Below are 21719 nucleotides of genomic sequence, written 5' to 3'. Positions count from 1 at the left end.
GTGGGGGGGGTTGTGGGGGGGTAAAAGGACGTTGAGAGCGAGGCGGGCGCAGCAGTTAAAAAGAAGAGCGCTTTAATTTACACCGAAGTACTAAATGTACAGAATTCTTTAAAAAACTCGTTATGCACAATAAATACAGTACAAAATTCTCTTATAGGACCGGTGTGCGGTTGGGGGGGGGGGGGGGAAGGGGGGCCGGGGGGGGGGGCGGCGCTGCTCTGCTCCCAGCATTGGAGCCTTTTATTTTTCCTCTTTTTTGGCCTTTTCTCCACTTTTTTTTTTGGGGGGGGGGGGCTGAGATCCCTCCTTGATTGGGGGGTTTTGGGGGGGAACGTCGAGGCAGAACGGCTTTTTGGGTGGAAAACAGGCGATTTTGGGGGTTCTCCAGCGGCTCAGAGCGAAAGGAAGAAGCGAGGCGCGATGAATCCCAATCCACATTTCCTTCTCACTTAAAAAACGATCATTTTAAGACACCAAAGGAAAAGCCAACGATCGGACGTCCGCGTTTTGAGGGTGTTTTGGGTCTTTTATATATATATAAATATCTATAAATGTATATATATAAAGAGCAAAGGCCCGAATGCCGCCCCTTTTATTGCTGCCATCCCAGGGAGCGTCAATGGGAGCGGAGCCAAATGGAGCCGGAAGGGCTGAAAGCAGAGTCTCCCCCCCCACACCGAGCTCCTCATTTTGGGACATTTTGGGCAAAAAAAGGATGAAAATGGGACGCGGGATCCCAAGAGCCGACAATGGGGAGAAGGGCTGACCCCAAAGTGTGGAGTTTTGGGGTGATTTCTTCCATTTTTTGGCCACGAAATCTTCCCGGTGGGAGTCGGGCGCTTTAAGGCCTCTTTTGGGTGTGGAAAATGAGGAGAAATGGGGGGGTGGGGTGTGAAATTGGGCAGAAAAAAGGCAAAACGGGGCCAAAAGCAAAAAGGCAAAGGGGGGTTGGGGGGCACAGGACAGTGATGTGGAACCGGGGGGGTTCAGGCACCGAGGAGCTGAGAGCGACCAACGGCGGATCCTGGGCCCAGAGCAGCCAATTTCTGCATGGAAAAAGTGAAAAAGAAGGGAAAAGGCAGAAAAAAAAGTAAGAAAAAAAAACCAAGCAAACAGAAAAAGAAATGAAAGGGGGGAGAAAAATGAGGGCGGGCGGAGGCAGCAGTCGGCGCCGCTCCAACGGACGGGCAGAAATGGACCCAGCGCTGCCAACAGCATCGGGTCATGGATTTGGGGGAAATCACCCCAAAAAAGGTGAATTGCTCAACGCTGAGTGACGTGTGTGACAACAGCGGAGGGGGGGGAAGGCATGGACTGTGTGGCCCGGTGCTGGCAGAACCATCCTGGGTTTGGTGTGGGGATGGAGATGGGTTCTGATCCAATATTCAGCATCCCGGTGCCGTCGGTGCCATCCTTGGTTCTGTTGTAGGGATAGAGCTGGGTTCTGATCCAATATTCATCATCCCGGTGCCGTCAGTGCCATCCTTGGTTCTGTTGTAGGGATGGAGGTGGGTTCTGATCCAATATTCATCATCCCAGTGCCGTCGGTGCCATCCTCCCTTTGGCTGTTCAGACAGAGCTGGGTTCTGAGGATGGTGAATGGTTCTGACCCAATTTGGTGTCTCAGCGCCATCAGCACCCCCCAGTGTTGGGTTTGGGTCTTCCAATGCAGCTGCGGCTCCGGGGGGGCTGCATTGATTGATCCCGTCCAGCTGTGGGGCTCCCAGGAGCTGGTTGGGTTCCCATCACTGAGCTGCGTTTCCTGCCATTCCTCCATCTGGGGGAGCCCCAAATTCTGCCTTTTTCAGGTGTAAATTCCTTCCAGCTCAGCGCCCTCCACAAACCAGCGCTGCCCAATTCATCCTTCAGTTCTTCCTTCTCCAAATCCTTTTGAACCCGACGTTCCCCATTGGGCATTTCTTGAACCCGACGTTCAGCGTTGGCTCAATCCGACCTTCCTTCCCCAAATTTCACCTTTTTCCACCCAAACTGGGCCTCCTTGTTCCGGATGGGATCCATTGGCAGCTCGTTGCACACACACACACACACACACACACACACACACACAGACACATCCCTGCCCCTTTTAGGGACACCCCACACATCAGTGGGGCAGCGCTGGCTCTGGAGGTTGTCGCCTTCATTCATGTGGGGCAGAGAAGAGCAGGAAGGTGAGGGAGGAAGGCACGGCCCTGCCCAATTAAACCAGATCCTCCTCCTGGCACCGGGACCCAGCGTTTCCCTTCAAAGCCTCCCGGTGTCTTCATTGCGGTTCAGCCCCGGCACGGCCGCGGTGCAGCGCTGGGATCCGACCCTTCCGCCTCCATGGAGCTGTGGGTGCGTCGTGGTGGGACTCAGCCCCACCTCCTCCTGTCTGTAGTAACCTTCCATTGTAGCCGTTGGGGTCTCACCGTGTTCTGCCCGACGATGGGGGGGTCCCTGCCGGCCCGCAGGGCTGGGAAATAACTTAAAGAAGGAAGAAGAAGAAGAAGAAACGTCGCCTCCGCACGCGGCAACGGCGGCAGAGTCCTCTTTGGCCTCCCACGGCTCTGCCTCGCGCCCTGCTCCGCGCTGAGGGCGGCCAGGGCGGGGGAAGAGAACAGAGACCGATCAGATACTCGTCATCTTGTTACAGATTCTAATTACACAGCCAACAACACCTACAGGCCCCGCTGCTCCGCCCTGGCACAGAGCCCCCCATTACCCCGCACTGGTGACGGAGGGGGCTGAGCGCCGCGGGACCCCCCACCCCACCCCACCATCCCCCCCAGCCTTTCCCCTTTCCTGGGCCGGTCGTGGTTCGCTGTTATCTGTTCAACGTCCTCGCTCCAAGGCCGCCGTTGTGATTGGGGGCAAGGTAGGCGTCCGTGCGGTGGACGGGCGACGAGAAAGGGGAGGAGGAGGAGTTGTATGAGGAGGAAGGGGTGCGGACGTTCTGGCCGCCAGTCTGAGGTTGCTGCAGGTTGAGGATGCTGTCGATGGCGCTCTGCAGGTGCTCGTTGAGCGAGTCGTCCTGCGGGCTGTCGCTGGAGAAGCTGGCGTTGTCCACCTCGAAGGACTCGGACTTCCTGCGCTTGGCGGGCGGCAGCGGCACCTCCCAGCTGAGCTCGGGGCCGGGGCCGTGGTCGGGGGGCTCGGATTTGATCATGCCATGGTAGAACTCCTCTTCCACCTCCGCGAGTTCCTTCATAAGGCCACTGGTTGAGTCGTCGCTCTTCTGTGGGACGGGGCTGCCGTGCAGCACTAAGGAACGCGCGTCGCTGCGGCCGAAGAAGAGCAGCTTGGAGCCGTCGTCTGCGCGGCCGCGCTCGGCACTCTCGTGCGTTTTGTGCGCCGTGATGACGCCGCGGGTGCCGTCCTCCTGTTTCAGGAGCCCTTTGTCGGCCTTGGCGGCTCCTTTCTCCGTCGGTTTCTCGGCCACGAAGGCATCCACGTTCTCCCGGTATGTTTTACGCAGGGGGAGGCGGCAGAAGGTGACGGCCGCTTTCTTCTCGGCCGGCGCGGTGCTGCCGTGCTCCACGGTGCCGTTCATCTGCCCAGCGGCGGCCGAGTGCTGCTCGGCGGCTTTGATCACCCTGCAGACCGGAGGCGTTTGGTGGACGGGGTCCAACGCGGTGTTGTGGACCACTTTGCTGAGCCCGGCTTCCTGCTTGATCTTCAGCTTGAGGCCGATGCGGCTGCGCGCCTCATAGGTTTTGATGGGGGGTTTGCTGCGCGACGGCAGCGCGTCGTCGTCGCCGTCCAGGTTGGGGGAGGCTTTGGCCCACGTCACCGACGGGGATCCGCCGCTGTGTTTGATCACCAGCTTGGTGGGGTTGATGGCCGTGGCCGTCTGCACCGTGGGAGCCTTGGAGCTGTCGGCCGCGGGCGCCAGGCCGGAGGAGGAGGAGGAGGAGGAGGGCTGCGCTGCTGCGGAGGAGAGGCTCTGGGAGCGGGATGACGACGAGACGTATTCATCTGGAGGGGAAACATGGGGTGGGTGTCAGCCTGAGTCCTCTGGGACCAATGAGAGTCCTCCAGAGCACCCGACAAGACAAGCACAGGCTTAGGGAGCACCCTGAGGTCTCCTAGAGTTTCAATGGGTCCCTCTGGGGCACCCCAAAGCATAGCTGCAGCTCTGCAGGACAGTGGGGGTCCTCACTGTCCTGGGGAGCCTTTAGGAGACCCTACAGCAGAGCTTCAAGCTCTGGGAACACACCATGTGTCCCCACAGGACACTGGGAGTCCTGGGAAGGCTCCAGAGCACACAGGGAAGCCTTCAGAACACCCCAGAGGACAACCAGAAGCATGGCGATCACTTCAGAGTGCCCTATGGGATACTTGTGGGTCTTGGGAGGCCTTTAGGGCGCACTGGGACACCTCTAGGGCACCCTGGAGCAAACTGGGGAGCTCAGGGAGTGCTCTGGGGTGTCCTAGACTTCATCAGGAGTTTCTTTGGGTCTTATAGGGCACATTGGGAAGCATCCAGGGCGCTCCAGAGCACAGCTATAAGCTTGGAGAACATTCTGGAGCACCCTACAGGACACTGGGGCGAGGAGGGGGGTTGGTCCTGGGCACCCCAAAGCACATGAGTTGCTCAGGGAGTCCCATGGGTAGAACCAGCAGCAGAGCTGTGGTGGGAGCCCTCACTGCTGCAGCTCCCAGCCCCCTCGGGGGGGTCTCACAGCCCCTCATAAAATGACTCCAAGTTTTGCCTTCTCTGCTGTTTGTGCTGGGCTTTGCTGCCTCCTGGCCAGCTGCAGTTCCTCAGCCCCTCCTCCCTCTGGGAACAAACGGTCCTTCCTTCCCACTTGTGATGAAGTTTATCCCTTAACGAGCTCGCCCTGGGGATACACAGTGACTGAACACAAACCTAAATAAAGAATCTCCAGGGCAGCCAGGAACAACAAGTAATTTGTCAGGGGCCTGAAGGCTGCTGCACTTGGTTTAAAGCTCCAGGCTTCGGCCCCATGAAGGGGAAGGGACTGAGGGACAGAGCTGGGGATGGCCCAGCCCTGAGCACCCCGGGGCCTCTGTAAAGGAGAACAGCACGAAGGCACGCAGTTATAAAGATAAAGGAGAGCGCTTCCTACCTGGCTTCTCCTTGGCCAGCTGCTTATCCAGAGCCAGCATGGTCTTCTCCTCCTGGATGAACATGCGGTCGATCATCACCATCTCCGCAGAAGGGCTGACTCTCTGCAGGGCAGCAACAGGAGGAGGAAGAGGGGAGGGCAGGGAGGAAGAACGGTTCGTTAGAGGACAGGACGGGGCAGCAAAGCACCATCTTCAGGCAGTCTATAGGGTTAGCATCACCCTGAGTCCTCCCCAAGAGCTCGGAGCAGCCGCCTTCCGCTGAGCTCATGGCATGATAAGCATCGCTTACGTGCAAAGCCTGAGCTGCAGGAGCAGGAAAGCTCTTCCTGCCTTTGTCAGCACGGAGTCACTGAGCTCCCCATGGCCCCACAGCCCCCGCAGCCCCACAGGGTGGGCGTCCACGTGCTGTGGGCCCATTGGTGTGTGCGGAGGACGCTGAGTGCCGTCCTTACCCGGGACTCCTCGAGGAGCAGCAGGCGGTATTTGTTCAGCATCGCTTGTGTGCGCTTCAGCAGCTGCGTGGACACCACCTCGAACTCCTCATCCACTGTGAGGGGAGCAGAAGGAAACGGGGAGAGGTTGGGGGGTGAGGGATGGTTCTGTGGTGCTTTGAACCCATATGGGGGTGGTTCTGGGGCACAGCTTTGCACGCATTGGGTGGTTCTGTGGTGCTTTGCACACATGGGGTGGTTCTGCAGTGCTCTGCACAAATTGGGGTTGGGGGGGATGCTGGGAACCCCACTCTGACAAAGGGATTCCCAGTAATCCCTAATTGCTGTGAGACCCCTTTGGGCTGCAGCTGCTGCGTGTTCTCAAAGCACAGCATTGAAATGTCTTGAATGGAGCGTTGGAAAACTTCAGGTCAGAATCCCTGGCAAACCTCGAGTGCCGCCCTGGGAATTGGGTGTTTTTCCAGAGCAAAAGCATGAAGAGTTTCTCCTTTTTTAGTACTAACAAAACACGCTGTTTTCTCCCCCCCCCCCCTTCCCCTCTCCCAAACCTCCCCTGACCCCCCTTTTTTTGTTCTTAAAGCTGTGCCTGCCCTGCTGGCAATGCTATGGCAGCACGGTGAGGCAGAGCCTGCAGCCCTCACCCTTCCTGTAGTCCTGGGCGGAGGGCAGCATCCCCTGGTAGACGTGGTAGGGCAGCAGCCTCTGCAGGGCGTCCTCGAAGGAGTGGAAGGAGCTCTTGTAGTCGGGGTGCAGCACCGCCCCCTGATGTTTGTGCAGCTGCTCCAGGAAGCTGCAAGAGAAAAAGAGCACAGAGCTGCTGGAATTCACGCTTATCCTCATTGAAATGGGACCAGGCTGCGAGATGGGAAGGAGACACAGAGGGATTTTGGAGGAGAGCTCATGAGGAGCACTATGACACTGCCGGATATTGTAGGGCAGCACTGCAGCTTGCAGGGAGAGGCAGCAACGTGCAGCCCCCCAGCTCAGTACTCCCTGGGTGCAGCTTCAACCAACTCCCCCCCCCTATGGAGCCCCATTGCACATGGGTGTCCCGCTGTGCTGTAATGCTTTGCCCCCCCTGGAGCCCCCCAGAGCTGCTGCACTCACCAGGCCTCTTTGCTGGGCTGTAGTGTCGGGGTTTTCTTCAGGCTCCCCAGCTTGCTGTCGTACTTGGGGGGGAAAGAGAGAAGAGAGGTGAGGGCAGAGGGGAGGGCAGCACGCGGGCAACGTGTGGGTGAACAAATACATCTGTGCTAAGGGGAGCTCTGCTTCTCTGAGGGCATTCGGGATGCAGATTGGAAGTGCTTTACACAGATGGGAATGGGTTTAATTGCATCAGAAGTGGGGAAGGAGCAGGAGGAGGAAGCAGAAAGCAGAATGCAGAAAGCAGAGAGCAGAGAGCATTGGGGATGGATGTTCATTTCCACGTGGTCTCACCAGCTGCTGGCTCTGCACCGAGGGCACGAGCTGCGACAGCCCCTTCCCCACCACCTGGATCTGCAGCGGCCCCTTCCCCAGGTTCAGGCTGGAGACGGAGCTGATCACCCCTGGTTTGGTCTGCAGGACACAGAGAGAGAGAGACGGCGCTTGGAATCCCGGCAAGAACTCAAGGAGCTTTCGTTAAGTCATTAATTCTCTTGCAGAGGAAGGAGCACAGCTCCCCTCCACAGCAGCTCTGTTCAGATCAGAGGGAATGGCTTCAGCTTGAAAAACACCTTGTGAGGGGGATTGCAGGGAATTAACTCTTCCTATCCGGACAAAACGCAGCACTGACACGAATGGATCTGATCACGCTCCACCTTCCCACTGGGATGGGACCCCCCCACTCTCACCTGCACCGGCTGCGACATCGCCAGGGATGCTCCTGGTTTCCCCGTGGCCGTGGGTCCCTTCCCGGCAGCGATGGGCGCAGCAGCACTGGAGAAGGGTTTGCTGTCAGAGGGAGGGGGGGCGCTGCCACCTGCGGACACAGAGCGCTGGGTTAGGGACCACCTTGGTCCTGCTGGGCTGAGGGTCACCCCATGATGCGCAGCTGGCAGTGAGTGCAGGGCTCATGTCTGTTGTGCATCACCTAATGCGATCGCTGCTCTTCATTCTCAAAGCAAGTTGTAATGCACAGCGCTCGCTTTGACCTGCACTGAGACTGGCTTCATTATTGGACCACGAGGAGACTCCAAAGAGCATCCCATGTTTCTGCCTCAACTCAACCCAACTCAATTCAATTCAACCCAGCTCAATTCAATTCAATCCAACTCAATCCAACTCAACCCAACTCTACCCAACTCAATTCAATCCAACTCAACTCTACCCAACTCAATTCAACTCTACCCAACTCAATTCAACTCAACTTAACCCAACTCAATTCTACCCAACCCATCTCCAACCAACTCAACCCAGCCCATCTCCAACCCACTCAACCCAATCCAATCCATCCCCAACCAACTCATCCCCACTCAACTCAACCCAACCCAATTCACCCCTACCCAAACAACACATCCCCACTCAACTGACCCAACACAACTCAACCCAACCCAATCCAACCCACCCCCACCCAACCAACCCAACTCACGAGCCTACACAGCGCAGCTGACCGAAGCACGCCATGCTCTGCCATCCAAACACAACAAATAGACCCACATTGGCACAGGAGTTGGCACACACCTGCACTGGAGGGCGGCCCGGCGCTGGGTGCGTGGCTGTGCGCGGGGCTCGGTGTCGCCGTCACCGTCACCGGCTGCCCCTGGCTGCTGACCAGCACGGAGGAGGGTTGGCTGCTGAACTGGCTCAGCGCGGGGGAGGCCTGGCTGGTGGGAGTCTGCTGCTTCGTCTGCAGGATGATCCCCTGCGGCACCTGGGTGGGACGAGAGGCAGGAGATGAACACTGTGCCCCCAAACAACTCAAGTCCAGCTTTGTGCCCAGTGCTACGATGGGGGCACAAAAGGAGCGAGGTTGATGCACCCTCCAGACCCATCGCTGCTGAGCCCACACGAGCCAGGCATACAGAGGGGAGCTCCTCTTAATGACTGCAATTAAACACACCAAGCTGCCCCTTTCACTCCATTTCCTCCCCCCCCCCCAGGCCTGGTGTTTCTCCAAGCTGGATGTTCAAGCTTGTTTTCCCTAGGCAAGTTCTAATGAAACCCCATCATGGAGGGCACGCAGCCCCACTGCGCCCCAAAGCCCCACAAGGGGCGCACCTGTGGGGCACAGCATCTCTTGGGGACAAGTTAATCTGTCCCCACAAGGCCTCCTCTTAATTAAAAGCCATTAATGCCTCATTTCCCGGGCAGCTCCTGCTGAACATGATGGTGTGCGGGAGGTTCTGCGCTGCGTGGCGCCGGGGGATGCAATCAGCAGCACAAATGGACCCGTGGGATGAGGTCACAGCACTGTGCTGTGCCTCCATGCACACAGAGCCCTCAGCCCCACAGAAACAGCGACCCACAGCACCAGTGACCCACAGAACCGGAGCCAGCTGCTCGGCTCTGGAGGCCACTGCGGGGAGGAAGAGGGTGGGCTTGGGTCTGGTTTGGATGTGGGTTTGGTTTGAGCTCAGGCTTGGGGTCGTTCTGGGTTAAGTTTGAGCTCAGGTTTGGTCGTGGGTTTGGTTTTGGGTTGGGTTTGGTTTGAGCTCAGGTTTGGGGTCTTTCTGGGTTCAGTTTGGGTTTTTGGGTCCGGTTTGGCTTCAGATTTCCTTTAGGTTCGGATGGTTTTGGCTTCAGGTCCCGCTCTGGGTTTGGGTTCTACATGGAGCCCCATTGCTGCCCCACACCGAGCGGAACAACAACCCCGGCCCTGGATGGCACCCATTTACCTGCTGGAACCTGTCCACAATTTGCTTCTGCTGAGGAGCGGGATTGGGGATTGCTGAGAGGGGCTGGAATTGGCCCGGGACCATCTGAAAGCTCCTCTGCTGCTCTGCGGTTAGGTGCAGGGCTGGGGTAGGGGGGCCCTGGGGGGGGAACTGCAGCTGGAAATGGGGTGAGTGGGGGTCCGGGGAGGGCGCGGGGGGAGGGCGGGAGGGTGGGCGCAGGGGGATGTGTGGGGAGGCGGAGAGCTGCCCGGGGACACCGAAGATGCCGGGAGCTTGAGGGGTGCAGGAGCGGGCGGGGGGCTCCGAGGGGGCGCGGGGTTGGGATGGGGGGCGCGAATGGGGCCGAGAAGGGGGACGGGAAAGGGGCTGGGGCTGTGAGGGGGGGCGGGAAGGGTGCGGGGAGGGAGGGGGAGGGAGGTGGGCGGCCGGGAGCTGCGGGCTCTCCCCCAGGGGAGGATGAGGTAGCGAAGGGGACGGGGAGGCTCCAGGGAGCTGCTGCTGCCCTGCGGGTAACTGCAACAGAAGGAAAGAGGCAGAGGTTAGTCGGAGCACCGGGCCTTCGTTAGGTCCGTGTTAACGAGGCTGGGGGGCTCAGCGTCTCATCGCACTGAGTTATAGGGCAGGAGGGAGGGGAGGAAGGGGGTGAGGAAGGGGCTGGGGGGGGGGAGCACAGCGAGTGAGCAGCGATGGAGGGGAGCATTAGTGGGAGCTGGGGGGCAGCGAGAGGCGGGGGGGGGACCAATGGATGGATGGGGGCAGGAGGAGCCCCTGGGCACCAAGGTTTGGTTTAGATCCGCCACCTCGGGCCCTCCTGGCTCCTCTCTGCACTTGGATCCCTGATAGCAGCTCCAATGGGCAGAACCTCGGCTGCGGTGGGACCACCGGGACCAAACCCAAACCCAAACCCACCTATAAACCAGACTGAAACCCACCTACAAACCAGACCCAAACCCACCTATAAACCAAACCCAAACCCACTTATAAACCAAACCCATCTACAAACCAAACCCAAACCCACCTCCAAACCAAACCCAAAGCAGAACCCAGCAGCATCCCAAAGCTGAGCAAACAGCTCATTGAGTTCCTGCCACAACCCCAGGCCTTTTGGTGCCGATGGATCCGGGCCCATCTCATGGCACTAAATGAGTGCCATAAAATCACCCAGAGTGACCCAAACCCAGCACTGAGACGGGGTGCTCATGTCATTGGGGCCACAACACCGCATCATTTGCCTCCAGGTAATGAAATGGGCATCTCCTGGGCTGAGCCACGGCCAAAACTCCAGGAGGAGATGGGCAGTGCCACATACAGGACCACAGGGAGGAGATGGGCAATGCCACATACAGGACCATGGGGAGGAGATGGGCAGTGCCATATACAGGACCATGGGGAGGAGATGGGCAGTGCCACATACAGGACCATGGGGAGGAGATGGGCAATGCCACAGACAGGACCATGGGGAGGGCAGTGCTGACACCCCCATTCAGGGGCTGAGGTTGGAAGGAGCACGCTGGGCACTCATTGCCCTGCCCGGGTAGTGCTGTACTCGCCTGCTGCAGGAACATCTGCATGGAGTCCTGGTTGATGACGGCCCCGGCGGCCGTTTGGCCCAGGATGATCTTCTCGGGGCTGGAGGCCAGGCCGGGGCTGGGCTGGGAGGCTGCAGGCAGCGGGGCGGCCGGAGGGGCGGCCGGAGGGGGCTGCACGCTCAGCTGCAGCGGGGCAGGTGCTGCGGGAGGAGCAGAGGAGGGTTGGATGGCCAGGATGGACGCGGGAGGGTCCGTGGTGCTGGGCAGGAGTCCTGCGGCCGGGGCGGGCTGCGGGGGGAGCAGGCCGGGGCTCTGGCTGCTGCCCGAGGGCTGGATGCTGACGGCCTGGCCCAGTCCATCGGCCGCATTGAGCATGGCCACCTGGCTGGGCAGCGTCACCCCCTGGATCACCGTCTGCCCCGTCTGGCTGATGGCGGCGCCGGGCAGAGACGCGGCCGCCGAGGGCTGGCTCTGCGTGGTGAGGCCGCCAGCCAGCGACACCGGCATCTGGAATAAGGCCGGCTGCCCCACCTGGCCGGGCTGCAGCTGGATGGGAGCCGACAGGATGTGGGCCGTGCCGTGGGCGTTCTGCGAGGTCAGCACCTGGCCCAGGTTGAGCTGGCCGGCCAGGTTCTGGTTGGTGAGGATCTGCGCCGGCAGCGCCTGGTTGGCGATGAGCTGCCCACCGGGGCCCTGGCTGGTGATGATGTGAGCCTGGCCGCCGCCGTGCGACGCTGTCAGGATCTGGCCGCCCACGTTGGCCGGCAGCGCCGAGAGCTGCTGCGGGATCTGCACGGCCGAGGCGCCCGCCAGCTGCCCCGGCAGCAGGAACTGGTTCTGGCCCTGCAGCATGTGCTGCGCCGGGATGACGATGCTGCCGCCCTGGTTCAGCAGGTGCACGCTCATGGGTTTGCTCAGCGCCTGCTGCTGCGGCGGCGGCTGCTTGAAGACGTTGGCCGGGAGCCCCTGCGGGAAGCCCGACAGCACCACGTTCTGGGCCGGCTTCCCCGCCATGAAGGTGAGGTTCTGCTGCGCCTTCTGCTGCTGCAGGGCGGCCTCGTTCTGGATGGTGAGCGTGGCGTTGTTGGAGCCGAAGGGTTTGGGGCTGATCTGGTAGAGCTTCTGCTGCAGGACGCCGGCGGGTTTGGGCTGGATGGGGGTGGGCGTGCGGTGGATGATGACGTTCTGCGCCTGCACCAGGGGGCTGCTGAGGTTGGAGGTGACGGTGAGGGGCTGCGAGCCCTGCGCCCCCGACACGCCGCCGAACACCGAGCTGCCGTTCAACGTGGTGGTGGCCACGGCCGGGAGGTTCTTCTGGATCACCAGCCCTGCGCCCTGCGGGGACACCCCGGCCGACGTCAGCGTCACCTGCTGCTGCTCCGGGGCCGGCTGCGTGATGTAGCTGCCCACGGGCACCGTGGCCACTTGGGACGGCTGCACCTGCTTGGCGATGAGCTGCTGCGCCGGCTGGTTGATGGCCATCACCTGCTGCCCCACCACCTGGATGGGGCCGATGCCCAGCGCGCCGCCGGGGCTGCCGTTGGGCAGGCTCTGCAGGTTGGAGATGGGCTGGATGGTGACGTTGCCCAGCCCAACCTGCTGCAGGAAGGGCTGCACGCTGATGGCTTTGTTCACCACGTCCGCCCCCACCGACTGCTGCACCAAGGCCTGGTGCGTGAGCACGGCGGGCGGCTGCAGCCCGATCAGGTCGGCGCCGCCGGAGAAGATCTGCGGGGCCGCGTCCGACGCCGCCTGCACCACGGGCTGCAGCGTGGGCAGCTGGAAGGAGCCCAGGTCCAGCTCGGCCTCGGCCTCCAGAGTCTGCTCGGTGATGTTGGCCTCCTGCAGGCTCTGCTGCAGGATGTCGCACGGCTGCTCCGAGCTGGGCAGGGCGGCCCCGCCGCCCGCAGGGGAGCCCAGGATGTCATCCTCCAGGAAGTCCAGGTCCACGCTGGCGCTGGGCTGGCTCTGCTCCGCCGTCAGGTGGGTGCCCGAGGACTCCTGGACGTGCAGCTGCAGGGGGGGAAGAGGAAGGAGTTGGGTGTATGGGGTTATGGGGTGACAGGTCGGCTCTGTGCCCAATGGGTTTGAGTTGGGTGTATGGGGTTATGGGGTGCTGGGTCGGCTCTGTGCCCAATGGGTTTGAGTTGGGTGTATGGGGTTATGTATGGGGTGCTGGGTCGGCTCTGTGCCCAATGGGTTTGAGTTGGGTGTATGGGGTTATGGGGTGCTGGGTCAGCTCTGTGCCCAATGGGTTTGAGTTGGGTGTATGGGGTTATGGGGTGCTGGGTCGGCTCTGTGCCCAATGGGTTTGAGTTGGGTGTATGGGGTTATGGGGTGCTGGGTCGGCTCTGTGCCCAATGGGTTTGAGTTGGGTGTATGGGGTTATGGGGTGACAGGTCGGCTCTGTGCCCAATGGGTTTGAGTTGGGTGTATGGGGTTATGGGGTGCTGGGTCGGCTCTGTGCCCAATGGGGTTTGAGTTGGGTGTATGGGGTTATGGGGCGCCATGTTGGTTCTGCTCTGTGCCCAATGGGTTTGAGTTGGGTGTATGGGGTTATAGGGTGCTGGGTCGGCTCTGTGCCCAATGGGGTTTGAGTTGGGTGTATGGGGTTATAGGGTGCTGGGTCGGCTCTGTGCCCAATGGGTTTGAGTTGGGTGTATGGGGTTATGGGGTGCTGGGTCAGCTCTGTGCCCAATGGGTTTGAGTTGGGTGTATGGGGTTATGGGGTGACAGGTTGGTTCTGCTCTGTGCCCAATGGGGTTTGAGTTGGGTGTATGGGGTTATGGGGTGCTGGGTCGGCTCTGTGCCCAATGGGATTTGAGTTGGGTGTATGGGGTTATGGGGCGCCATGTTGGTTCTGCTCTGTGCCCAATGGGGTTTGAGTTGGTGTATGGGGTTATAGGGCGCCATGTTGGTTCTGCTCTGTGCCCAATGGGTTTGAGTTGGGTGTAGAAGGGGAGGAAAAGTGGAATGGGGGGGGAAGGAGGGGGAGGAAAAGGGGAGGAAATAAGGGACAGGAAAAGGGGAGGAAAAGGGAAATGGGGGGAGGAAAAGGGGGAGGAAATGTAGTAAAAATGAAGGAAAAAAAGGACAAAAAATGGACCGAAAAATAAAGAAAGGATGGATGAAAAAATAAGGAGCAAAAATCAAAATGGATTAACAAAAAAATGAACAAAAATCAACCTGGATGTGAAAAATAAAGGGCGAAAAAACAAAAAAAGGGACCAAAAATGAAAAGACCAAAAACCTGAAAAACCAAAATGAACTTAAAAAAATAAAAATGAAAGGATCAAAACTTAAAGGACCAAAATCTAAAGGACCAAAATCAACCTAAAAGACCAAAATGAACCTAAAAGGCCAAAATGAACCTAAAGGACCAAAATGAACCTAAAGGACCAAAGCCAAAGGAGGGGCTGGAACAGCCCCATTGATACGTACCCCAGCACCCTCAAAAAAGGCGCTGGCTGCATCTCCTGTGCTGTCCAGGAGATCATCACTGTCAATCTGGAATTAAAGAGAGCCCGTTTACTGCCTTCGGACACCGTTTATTACCAAAAAGGGTGTAAAAAAGAGAAAAACCAGCATTATTTTGGGGGGGGGGGGGGGGGTTGGAGCCCCCAGTGTTGGGTGGTTACAAAAAGAAAAGGTTAAAAAATAAGGGGGGGGGGGGAAGAAGAGCACCTTGGAAATGGGGCGGGCGCTGAGTGCGGTAATTAGGTGAGATTAATTAGCTGTAATTAGCGGGGGGTTGTTGGGGGGGGTTGGGGGGAGGAGGGGTCGCTGCTCACCTTCTCGGATCCATGCAGGAAATCGTTGAGGGCCTGAGGGTCACTGCAAGGAAACAGTGGGGTCAGGGAGCCGCAAGGAGGGGAGCGGCGCCTGCCCCATACACTGTGTGGGGCTGGGGGGTTATGGGGATATAGGGCTATAGGGCTGGGGGGTTATGGGGCTATAGGGTTATAGGGCTGAGGGGTTATGAAGCTACAGGGTTATAGGGCTGGGGGGTTAAGGGGCTATAGGGTTATAGGGCTGAGGGATTAAGGGGCTATAGGGCTGTGGGATTATGGGGCTATAGGCCTTAGAGGTTATAGGGCTAAGGGGTTATAGGGCAATAGGGCTAAGGGGTTATAGGGCTATAGGGCTCAGGGGTTATAGGGCTATAGGGCTCAGGGGTTATGGGGCTATAGGGCTAAGGGGTTAAGGGGCTATAGGCCTCAGAGGTTATGGGGCTATAGGGCTAAGGGGTTTTAGGGCTATAGGGCTGCGGGGTTACGGGGTTATAGGGCTGTGGGGTTATGGGGCCATGGGGCTATAAGGCTGAAGGGTTGTGGGGCTATAGGGCCGTGGGGTTATGGGGCTGTGGGTTACTCACCAGATGACATCTAACAGGCACCGGCCGTCCTCATCGTCCATGTCAACTGCAAAGAGGGGACACAGCGTCAGCACTGCGGGCAGACGGGGGGAAACGGCCCCAAAACTGCCCCGAACTACAGCGGGATGGGGGGGACAGATGGGGGGGGACACAGATGGGGGGGGACACAGATGGGGCCACACTGTGACACATGGGGTGACACACAGCAGGAGATGGGGTGAGATGAGGTGACATAGGGTGACATAGGGTGACATACAACAGGAGATGGGGTGACACAGGGTGATGGGGTGACACACAGCAGGACATGGGGGACATACAGGGTGACACAGGGGGGGATGAGGTGACACAAGGTGATGTACAAGGTGACACAGCACAGGGACAGACAGACAGGGTGACAACCTGAGACACTGTGACAATGGGGTGACACAGTGACAATGGGGTGACAATGGGGTGATACACAATGACAATGGGGTGACACACAGTGACAGTGGGGTGACACACAGTGACACATAGTGACAATGGGGTGACACACAGTGACAATGGGGTGACACACAGAGACAATGGGGTGACAATGGGGTGACACACAGTGACAGTGGGGTGACACACAGAGACACATAGTGACAATGGGGTGACAATGGGGTGACACACAGTGACAATGGGGTGACAATGGGGTGACACACAGTGACAATGGGGTGACAATGGGGTGACACAGTGACAATGGGGTGACAATGGGGTGACACACAGCTGGGGGTGGAGGTGACACACGGGGTCCTACACAACCAGAGGTGACACGTGGGGTGACATTGGGTGACACACAGTGGAGGTGACAGATGGGGGGGGTGACAATGGGAGTGACAATGGGGGTGACAATGGGGGTGACACAATGGGGCTGTGACAATGGGGTGCCACACAACCAGAGGTGACATTGGGTGACAATGGGTGACAATGGGGTGGCACGTGGTGGGGGGCGATAAATGGGGGGGGGAGGTGACACATGGGGGGCCGGACAGCCAGAGGTGATACCTGGGGCGACAATGGGGGGCCATAGGGTGACACATAGGGTGACACTGGGGGGCCATGGGGGGGGTGACACATAGGGTGACACTGGGGGCCATGGGGGGGTGACAGTGGGGTGACAGAAGGCAGCTGAGGCCCCTTGGGTTTGTGGGGGGGATGGGGGGAGAAAACGGAGCGTGGGGACCCACAGAGCCGGACCCATAGACCCACAGTGCCAGGCACACAGACCTGGACCCACAGACCCACAGCACCGGACCCACAGCTCTGAGCAGCACCCACATCCAAGGACCCACAGCTCCATGTGCAGCTTCTGGACCCGTGGCCCCATAGCACCAGCCCCATAGTTCTGTGAGCAGCTCCAGCCCCACAGCTCCTGGACCCACAGCCCCACATCTCTGTGTTGCTCCTGGACCCACAGCCCCCCCAGAACAGCCCCAGAGCCGCTCCAACAGCCCCATCACACCAACCCCCACCAGCTCAGCTCAGCTCCCATCTCCAGCCCCACACATCCATTGGGGACCCCACAGGCACAGCCCCCCCATAGCACCCACACAGCCCCCCCAGCACCCACAACACCCCCAACCCCCCCCAGAGCGCCCCCCAGCACCCAAACAGCACCCACAGCCCCCCCAGTCCCATACAGCCCCCCCAGCCCCCACTCAGTCCCCCCCAGCCCCCAAAGCAGCCCCCACCCCCACAGAGCACCCATACACCCCCCCCAGCACCCACACAACTCCCATACCCCCCCCCCCCCCCAGCCCCCACATAACACTCACAGCCCCCCCCCCACTTTTGGTCCCCCAGCCGCCATAAGGACACACAGGGGTGATGTGAGGGGCACAAATGGCCCCATAGGGCAGCACAGAACCGGAACCACCAAACTGGGTCTGGGCCCACAGCACCAGGAGCCGCATTCAGAACCGGGACAGAGGCTCCAGGGTCCCTTACTCAGAACCAGGAGCTGGACTCCGGGCCTCGCTCACAACCAGGATCTGTGCATTGGGATCACAACCCCGGGACCATTCAGAACCAGAACCGGGGCTCCAGAACCACTCACTTGGAACCAGAACAGCAGCACCAGGCCTCCCTCACCCAGAACCAGGACCAGGACCATGGGTCAAGGACCCTCATTCAGAACCTGAACCGGGGCTCCAGGCTCCCTTGATCACAACCAGGACCTGGGCACTGGGATCAAAACTCTGGGATCCCTCAGAACCAGGACCAGAACCAGGACCAGAACCAGGACCAGAACCAGGACCAGGACCCCAGGCTCCTTCACTCAGAACCAGGACATGGGCTGCAGGATCCCCCAATCAGAACCAGGACCAGAACCAGGGTCCCAGGCTGCCTCATTCAGAACCAGGACTGGTCTCCAGGACCCCTCAGAACCAGGAGCTGGGCTCCATGCCTCCCTCACCCAGAATCAGTACTCCAGGACCCACCAATCAGAACCAGAACCTGGGCTCCAGGACCCCTCACTCACAACCAGGACCAGGGCCACCGGGCTCAAGGACCCCTCACTCGGAACCAGGACGGCAGCACCAGGCCTCCCTCACTCAGAACCAGGACCGTGGCTCAAATACCCCTCACCTGGAACCAGGACCCAGCTCCAGGTTCCCTCATTCAGAACCAGGACACAGGACTCCAGGTTCCCTTGTACAGAACCAGGAACCAGGTACTGGAACCACAGATCTGGGGTCCATCAAAACCAGAACCTGGGCTCCAGGACCCCTCACTTCCTACCAGGACCAGAACTCAAGGACCCCTCATTCAGAACCAGGACCTGGGCACTGGGATCACAGCTCTGGGGTCCATCAGAACCAGGACCCAGGTTCCAGGCTCCCTCATTCAGAACCAGGACACGGGGCTCCAGGCTCCCTTGCACAGACCCAGGACCCAGGTACTGGGAAAACAACTCTGGGATCCTTCAGAACCAGGATCCAGGTACTGGGACCACAGCTCTGGGATCACCCAGAACCAGGACCTGGGCTCCAGGACCCCTCACTTAATACCAGGCCCAGAACTCAAGGACCCCTCATTCAGAACCAGGACCTGGGCACTGGGATCCCTCAGAACCAGGACTGGGCCTTGCAGACCCCTCACCCAGAACCAGGACCTGGGCTCCAACATCCCTTACAACCAGGACCTGGGCACCGGGATCACAGCTCTGTGGTCCATCAGAACCAGAACCTGGGCTCCAGAACCCATCGCTCACAATCAGGACCTGGGTTCCAAGATCCCTTATAATCAGGACCTGGGTACCAGGCACCACAGCTCCAGGGTCCATCAGAACCAGAACCTGGGCTCCAGAGCCCATCACTCACAATCACGACCTGGGCTCCAACATCCCTTATAACCAGGACCTGGACACCAGGCACTACAGCTCCAGGGTCCATCAGAACCAGGACCAGGGCTCCGGGTTCCCTTGATCACAACCAGGACCTGGGCACTGGGGTCCCTCAGAACCAGAACCTGGGCTCCAGAACCCATCACTCACAACCAGGACCTGGGCACTGGGATCTCTTGGAACCAGGAACTGGGCACCACAGCTCTGTGGTCCCTCAGAACCAGGACCAGGGCTCAGGGCTCCCTTGATCACAACCAGGACCTGGGCACTGGGGTCCATCAGAACCAGAACCTGGGCTCTAAGATCCCTTATAACCAGGACCTGGGCACTGGGATCACAGCTCTGGGGTCCATCAGAACCAGAACCTGGACTCCAGGACCCCTCACTTAATACCAGGCCCAGAACTCAAGGACCCCTCATTCAGAACCAGGACCTGGGTTCCAAGATCACTTACAACCAGGACCTGGGCACTGGGATCACAGCTCTGTGGTCCCTCAGAACCAGAACCTGGGCTCCAGAACCCATCACTCACAATCAGGACCTGGGTTCCAAGATCCCTTATAACCAGGACCTGGGTACCAGGCACCACAGCTCCAGGGTCCATCAGAACCAGGACCAGGGCTCCAGGTTCCCTTGATCACAACCAGGACCTGGGCACTGGGGTCCATCAGAACCAGAACCTGGGCACTGGGCTCCCTTATAACCAGGACCTGGACACCAGGCACCACAGCTCTGTGGTCCGTCAGAACCAGAACCTGGACTCCAGGACCCTTCACTTAATACCAGGCCCAGAACTCAAGGACCCCTCATTCAGAACCAGGACCTGGGCTCCAACATCCCTTACAACCAGGACCTGGGCACTGGGATCACAGCTCTGGGGTCCATCAGAACCAGAACCTGGGCTCCAGAGCCCATCACTCACAACCAGGACCTGGGCACTGGGGTCCATCAGAACCAGAACCTGGGCTCTAAGATCCCTTATAACCAGGACCTGGGCACTGGGCACCACAGCTCTGGGCTCCATCAGAACCAGAACCTGGGCTCCAGGCTCCCTCACTCAAGAACCAGAACCTGGGCTCCAGAACCCATCACTCACAACCAGGACCTGGGCACTGGGGTCCATCAGAACCAGGACCTGGGCACTGGGATCCCTTATAACCAGGCACTGGGCACCCCAGCTCTATGGTCCCTCAGAACCAGAACCTGTTCTCCAGGCCCCCTCAGAACCAGGCCCAGGCCCCGGTCCCGGCCCAGCAGCATCTCCACGCCCTCAGCACCACGAACCGAACCGCTGCTCCCCGCGTCCCCCTCCACCGCTTCCGACCCGCCCCAATGAAATAGCGGAGAACGTGAGGACACAACCAAGTGTATTTATTGGGCTTCGCGCTGTGACCCACAGCCACCCCACAGCGGGGGGTCGGGGGGGCACATCTATGGGGCAGGACGGAGCCCTGTTTGCTGCCCCCCCCCCCCCACCTCCCCGTTCGGATTAGGCCGAAGGAGAGCGGCGGGCCGGCAGTGCCCGCTAACGGAGCTGAGCCCCAATAGAGGGGGGCGGTGGGTCCGGGCCTATATATGGATATGGCTATAGGGGGATATATAGGGGGGTTATATAGGGGGGTTATGGGGGGCTGCCCCCGTTGTGTCGGCCCGGGGCCGGGCGAGGCGGCGCTTCCCTCCCTCCCTCCGTCCGTCCCTTCCTTCCTTCCCCTCCCGCGTTATTGTGCGGCGGGGCCGGGTCGAGGTGGGGGGGGGGGATGTGAAGGGGGGGCCCCGTTATTGGCGGCGTGTGGGGGGGGCGGCGGCATTTGGCGACAAATCGGTTACATTGTGCCCAACTCACCGTGAGGTTTGAGCGGCGGCCGGCGCGGGGTCTCCCACACATCCCCGCACGGGCTCCGGAGGCAGGACCCCAAGCAGGCACCGACACGTAGCGGTTCAACGAGGTGCCTGATGAACGAACCGACACCGAACCGGAGCGGGGGGAACGGAGGGAGGAGGGAAGAACGGGGGAACGGCGGGAGGGAACGGGAAAAAATTCAACATCGCGGCGCTGACGGAGGAAAAAATTAAATTAAATCGGGGGCCCCGGTTCGCCCCCACCCACTACCGGGGTATTTGCATGAGACACGCCCACCGGGACCGGGGCGGAGCCACCGCGGGTACAAACGGGAACGGAGCGACGGGAGCGGGACCGGGAACCGCCGGGAGGAACCGGGAGGCACCGGGCCGGGACATGAGACCCCACACACACAACCGGGGCTGAGCCGGGAATAACGGGACCGGCCCGGGAGCAGCAGGGACACCCCAGGGCTCCGTTCTGAGAGCACCGGGAGCACCGGGCCGTTACCGGGAGCGGCGGACACCCCCGGGGCACGGAATGAGGATGGGACGGACACCGAGCGCCGCTACCGCCAAAGGACGGGAACGGGCAACGATGGGCGACGGTGCGGCCCGACGGCGGACACCGCCTCAATGGGAATCGGATCAACGGCGGCACCGAGCGGCGGCACCGGGCCGGGATCCCGCCCCGCGATACAGGCAGCGCATCGGGCAGCCCCGCCCCGCCGCGGGGTCCTCGCGCTGCGCCCGGCTCGGCGGCGCCGGCGGCCATTGGCGCGTCGGGGGGCGTGGCCTGAGAGGAGGAGGCGTGGCTTAGAGCCGTGTTTACAGCGCGCGATTGGCTGGATTGGACGAGGGGGCGGGGCCACGGGGAAAGGGGCGGGGATACGAGGGATGGGGCGGCGCGCGGGATTCCGCCGGGGGCGCCGGCGCGAAACGGGCCGTTCCCGTGTGTGTCTCTATGGGATCCCGGGAGAACGGCGATAAAAAACAACGGAAACGTTAAAAAATAAACGGCCCCGGCCTAAAATAGCACCGACACAGCGACACCGAACGAGGCTGGTTTGGGGCGTGCTGACAGGACAGTGCTGTGTCAGCCGGGATCACGGGCACGTAACGCAGCCTGACGGTAATTAATGGAGTGACGGTAATTAATGGAGTGACGGTAATTAAAGGAAGGGCTGAGAAATGCCCGTTTCCTTACCTGGAACTGCTGGCTGGGATCAGCGCTGCCCATAGCATCAATGAGATGGGATGGAAGGGACGTGG

The 21719-nt window shown here is 60.1% G+C and overlaps 1 protein-coding gene across 4 annotated transcripts; it reads right to left on the bottom strand.

Moving 5' to 3' along the window:
* Nucleotides 1–55: 55 nt before the first annotated feature.
* On the bottom strand, nt 56–20704 carry BICRA (BRD4 interacting chromatin remodeling complex associated protein). 4 transcript variants are annotated; one of them, XM_085534910.1, is made up of 14 exons: nt 20452–20704; nt 15245–15290; nt 14661–14703; nt 14311–14376; nt 10891–12882; nt 9341–9853; nt 8187–8376; nt 7358–7485; nt 6963–7082; nt 6633–6694; nt 6167–6315; nt 5526–5620; nt 5073–5175; nt 56–3957 (listed from the first exon to the last, which is right to left on the bottom strand). In XM_085534910.1, exons 2-14 carry the CDS (start codon nt 15283–15285, stop codon nt 2807–2809), a joined length of 4653 nt encoding a protein of 1550 aa, XP_085391036.1. In that variant the 5' UTR covers nt 15286–15290; nt 20452–20704; the 3' UTR covers nt 56–2806. The 4 variants fall into 4 exon arrangements, with proteins under 4 accessions (XP_085391036.1, XP_085391037.1, XP_015706034.1 ...); XM_085534911.1 differs by lacking the exon at nt 14311–14376 and having other exon boundaries at nt 20452–20701; XM_015850548.3 differs by lacking the exon at nt 9341–9853 and having other exon boundaries at nt 20452–20694.
* Between the last annotated feature and the right edge of the window lie 1015 nt (nt 20705–21719).

The sequence above is a fragment of the Coturnix japonica genome, unplaced genomic scaffold (assembly GCF_054131305.1).
Source record: "Coturnix japonica strain WE unplaced genomic scaffold, WE-NBRP24 Scf103, whole genome shotgun sequence".
NCBI classification, from domain to species: Eukaryota; Metazoa; Chordata; class Aves; order Galliformes; family Phasianidae; genus Coturnix; species Coturnix japonica.
This window is presented reverse-complemented; position numbering and strand designations above follow the sequence as displayed.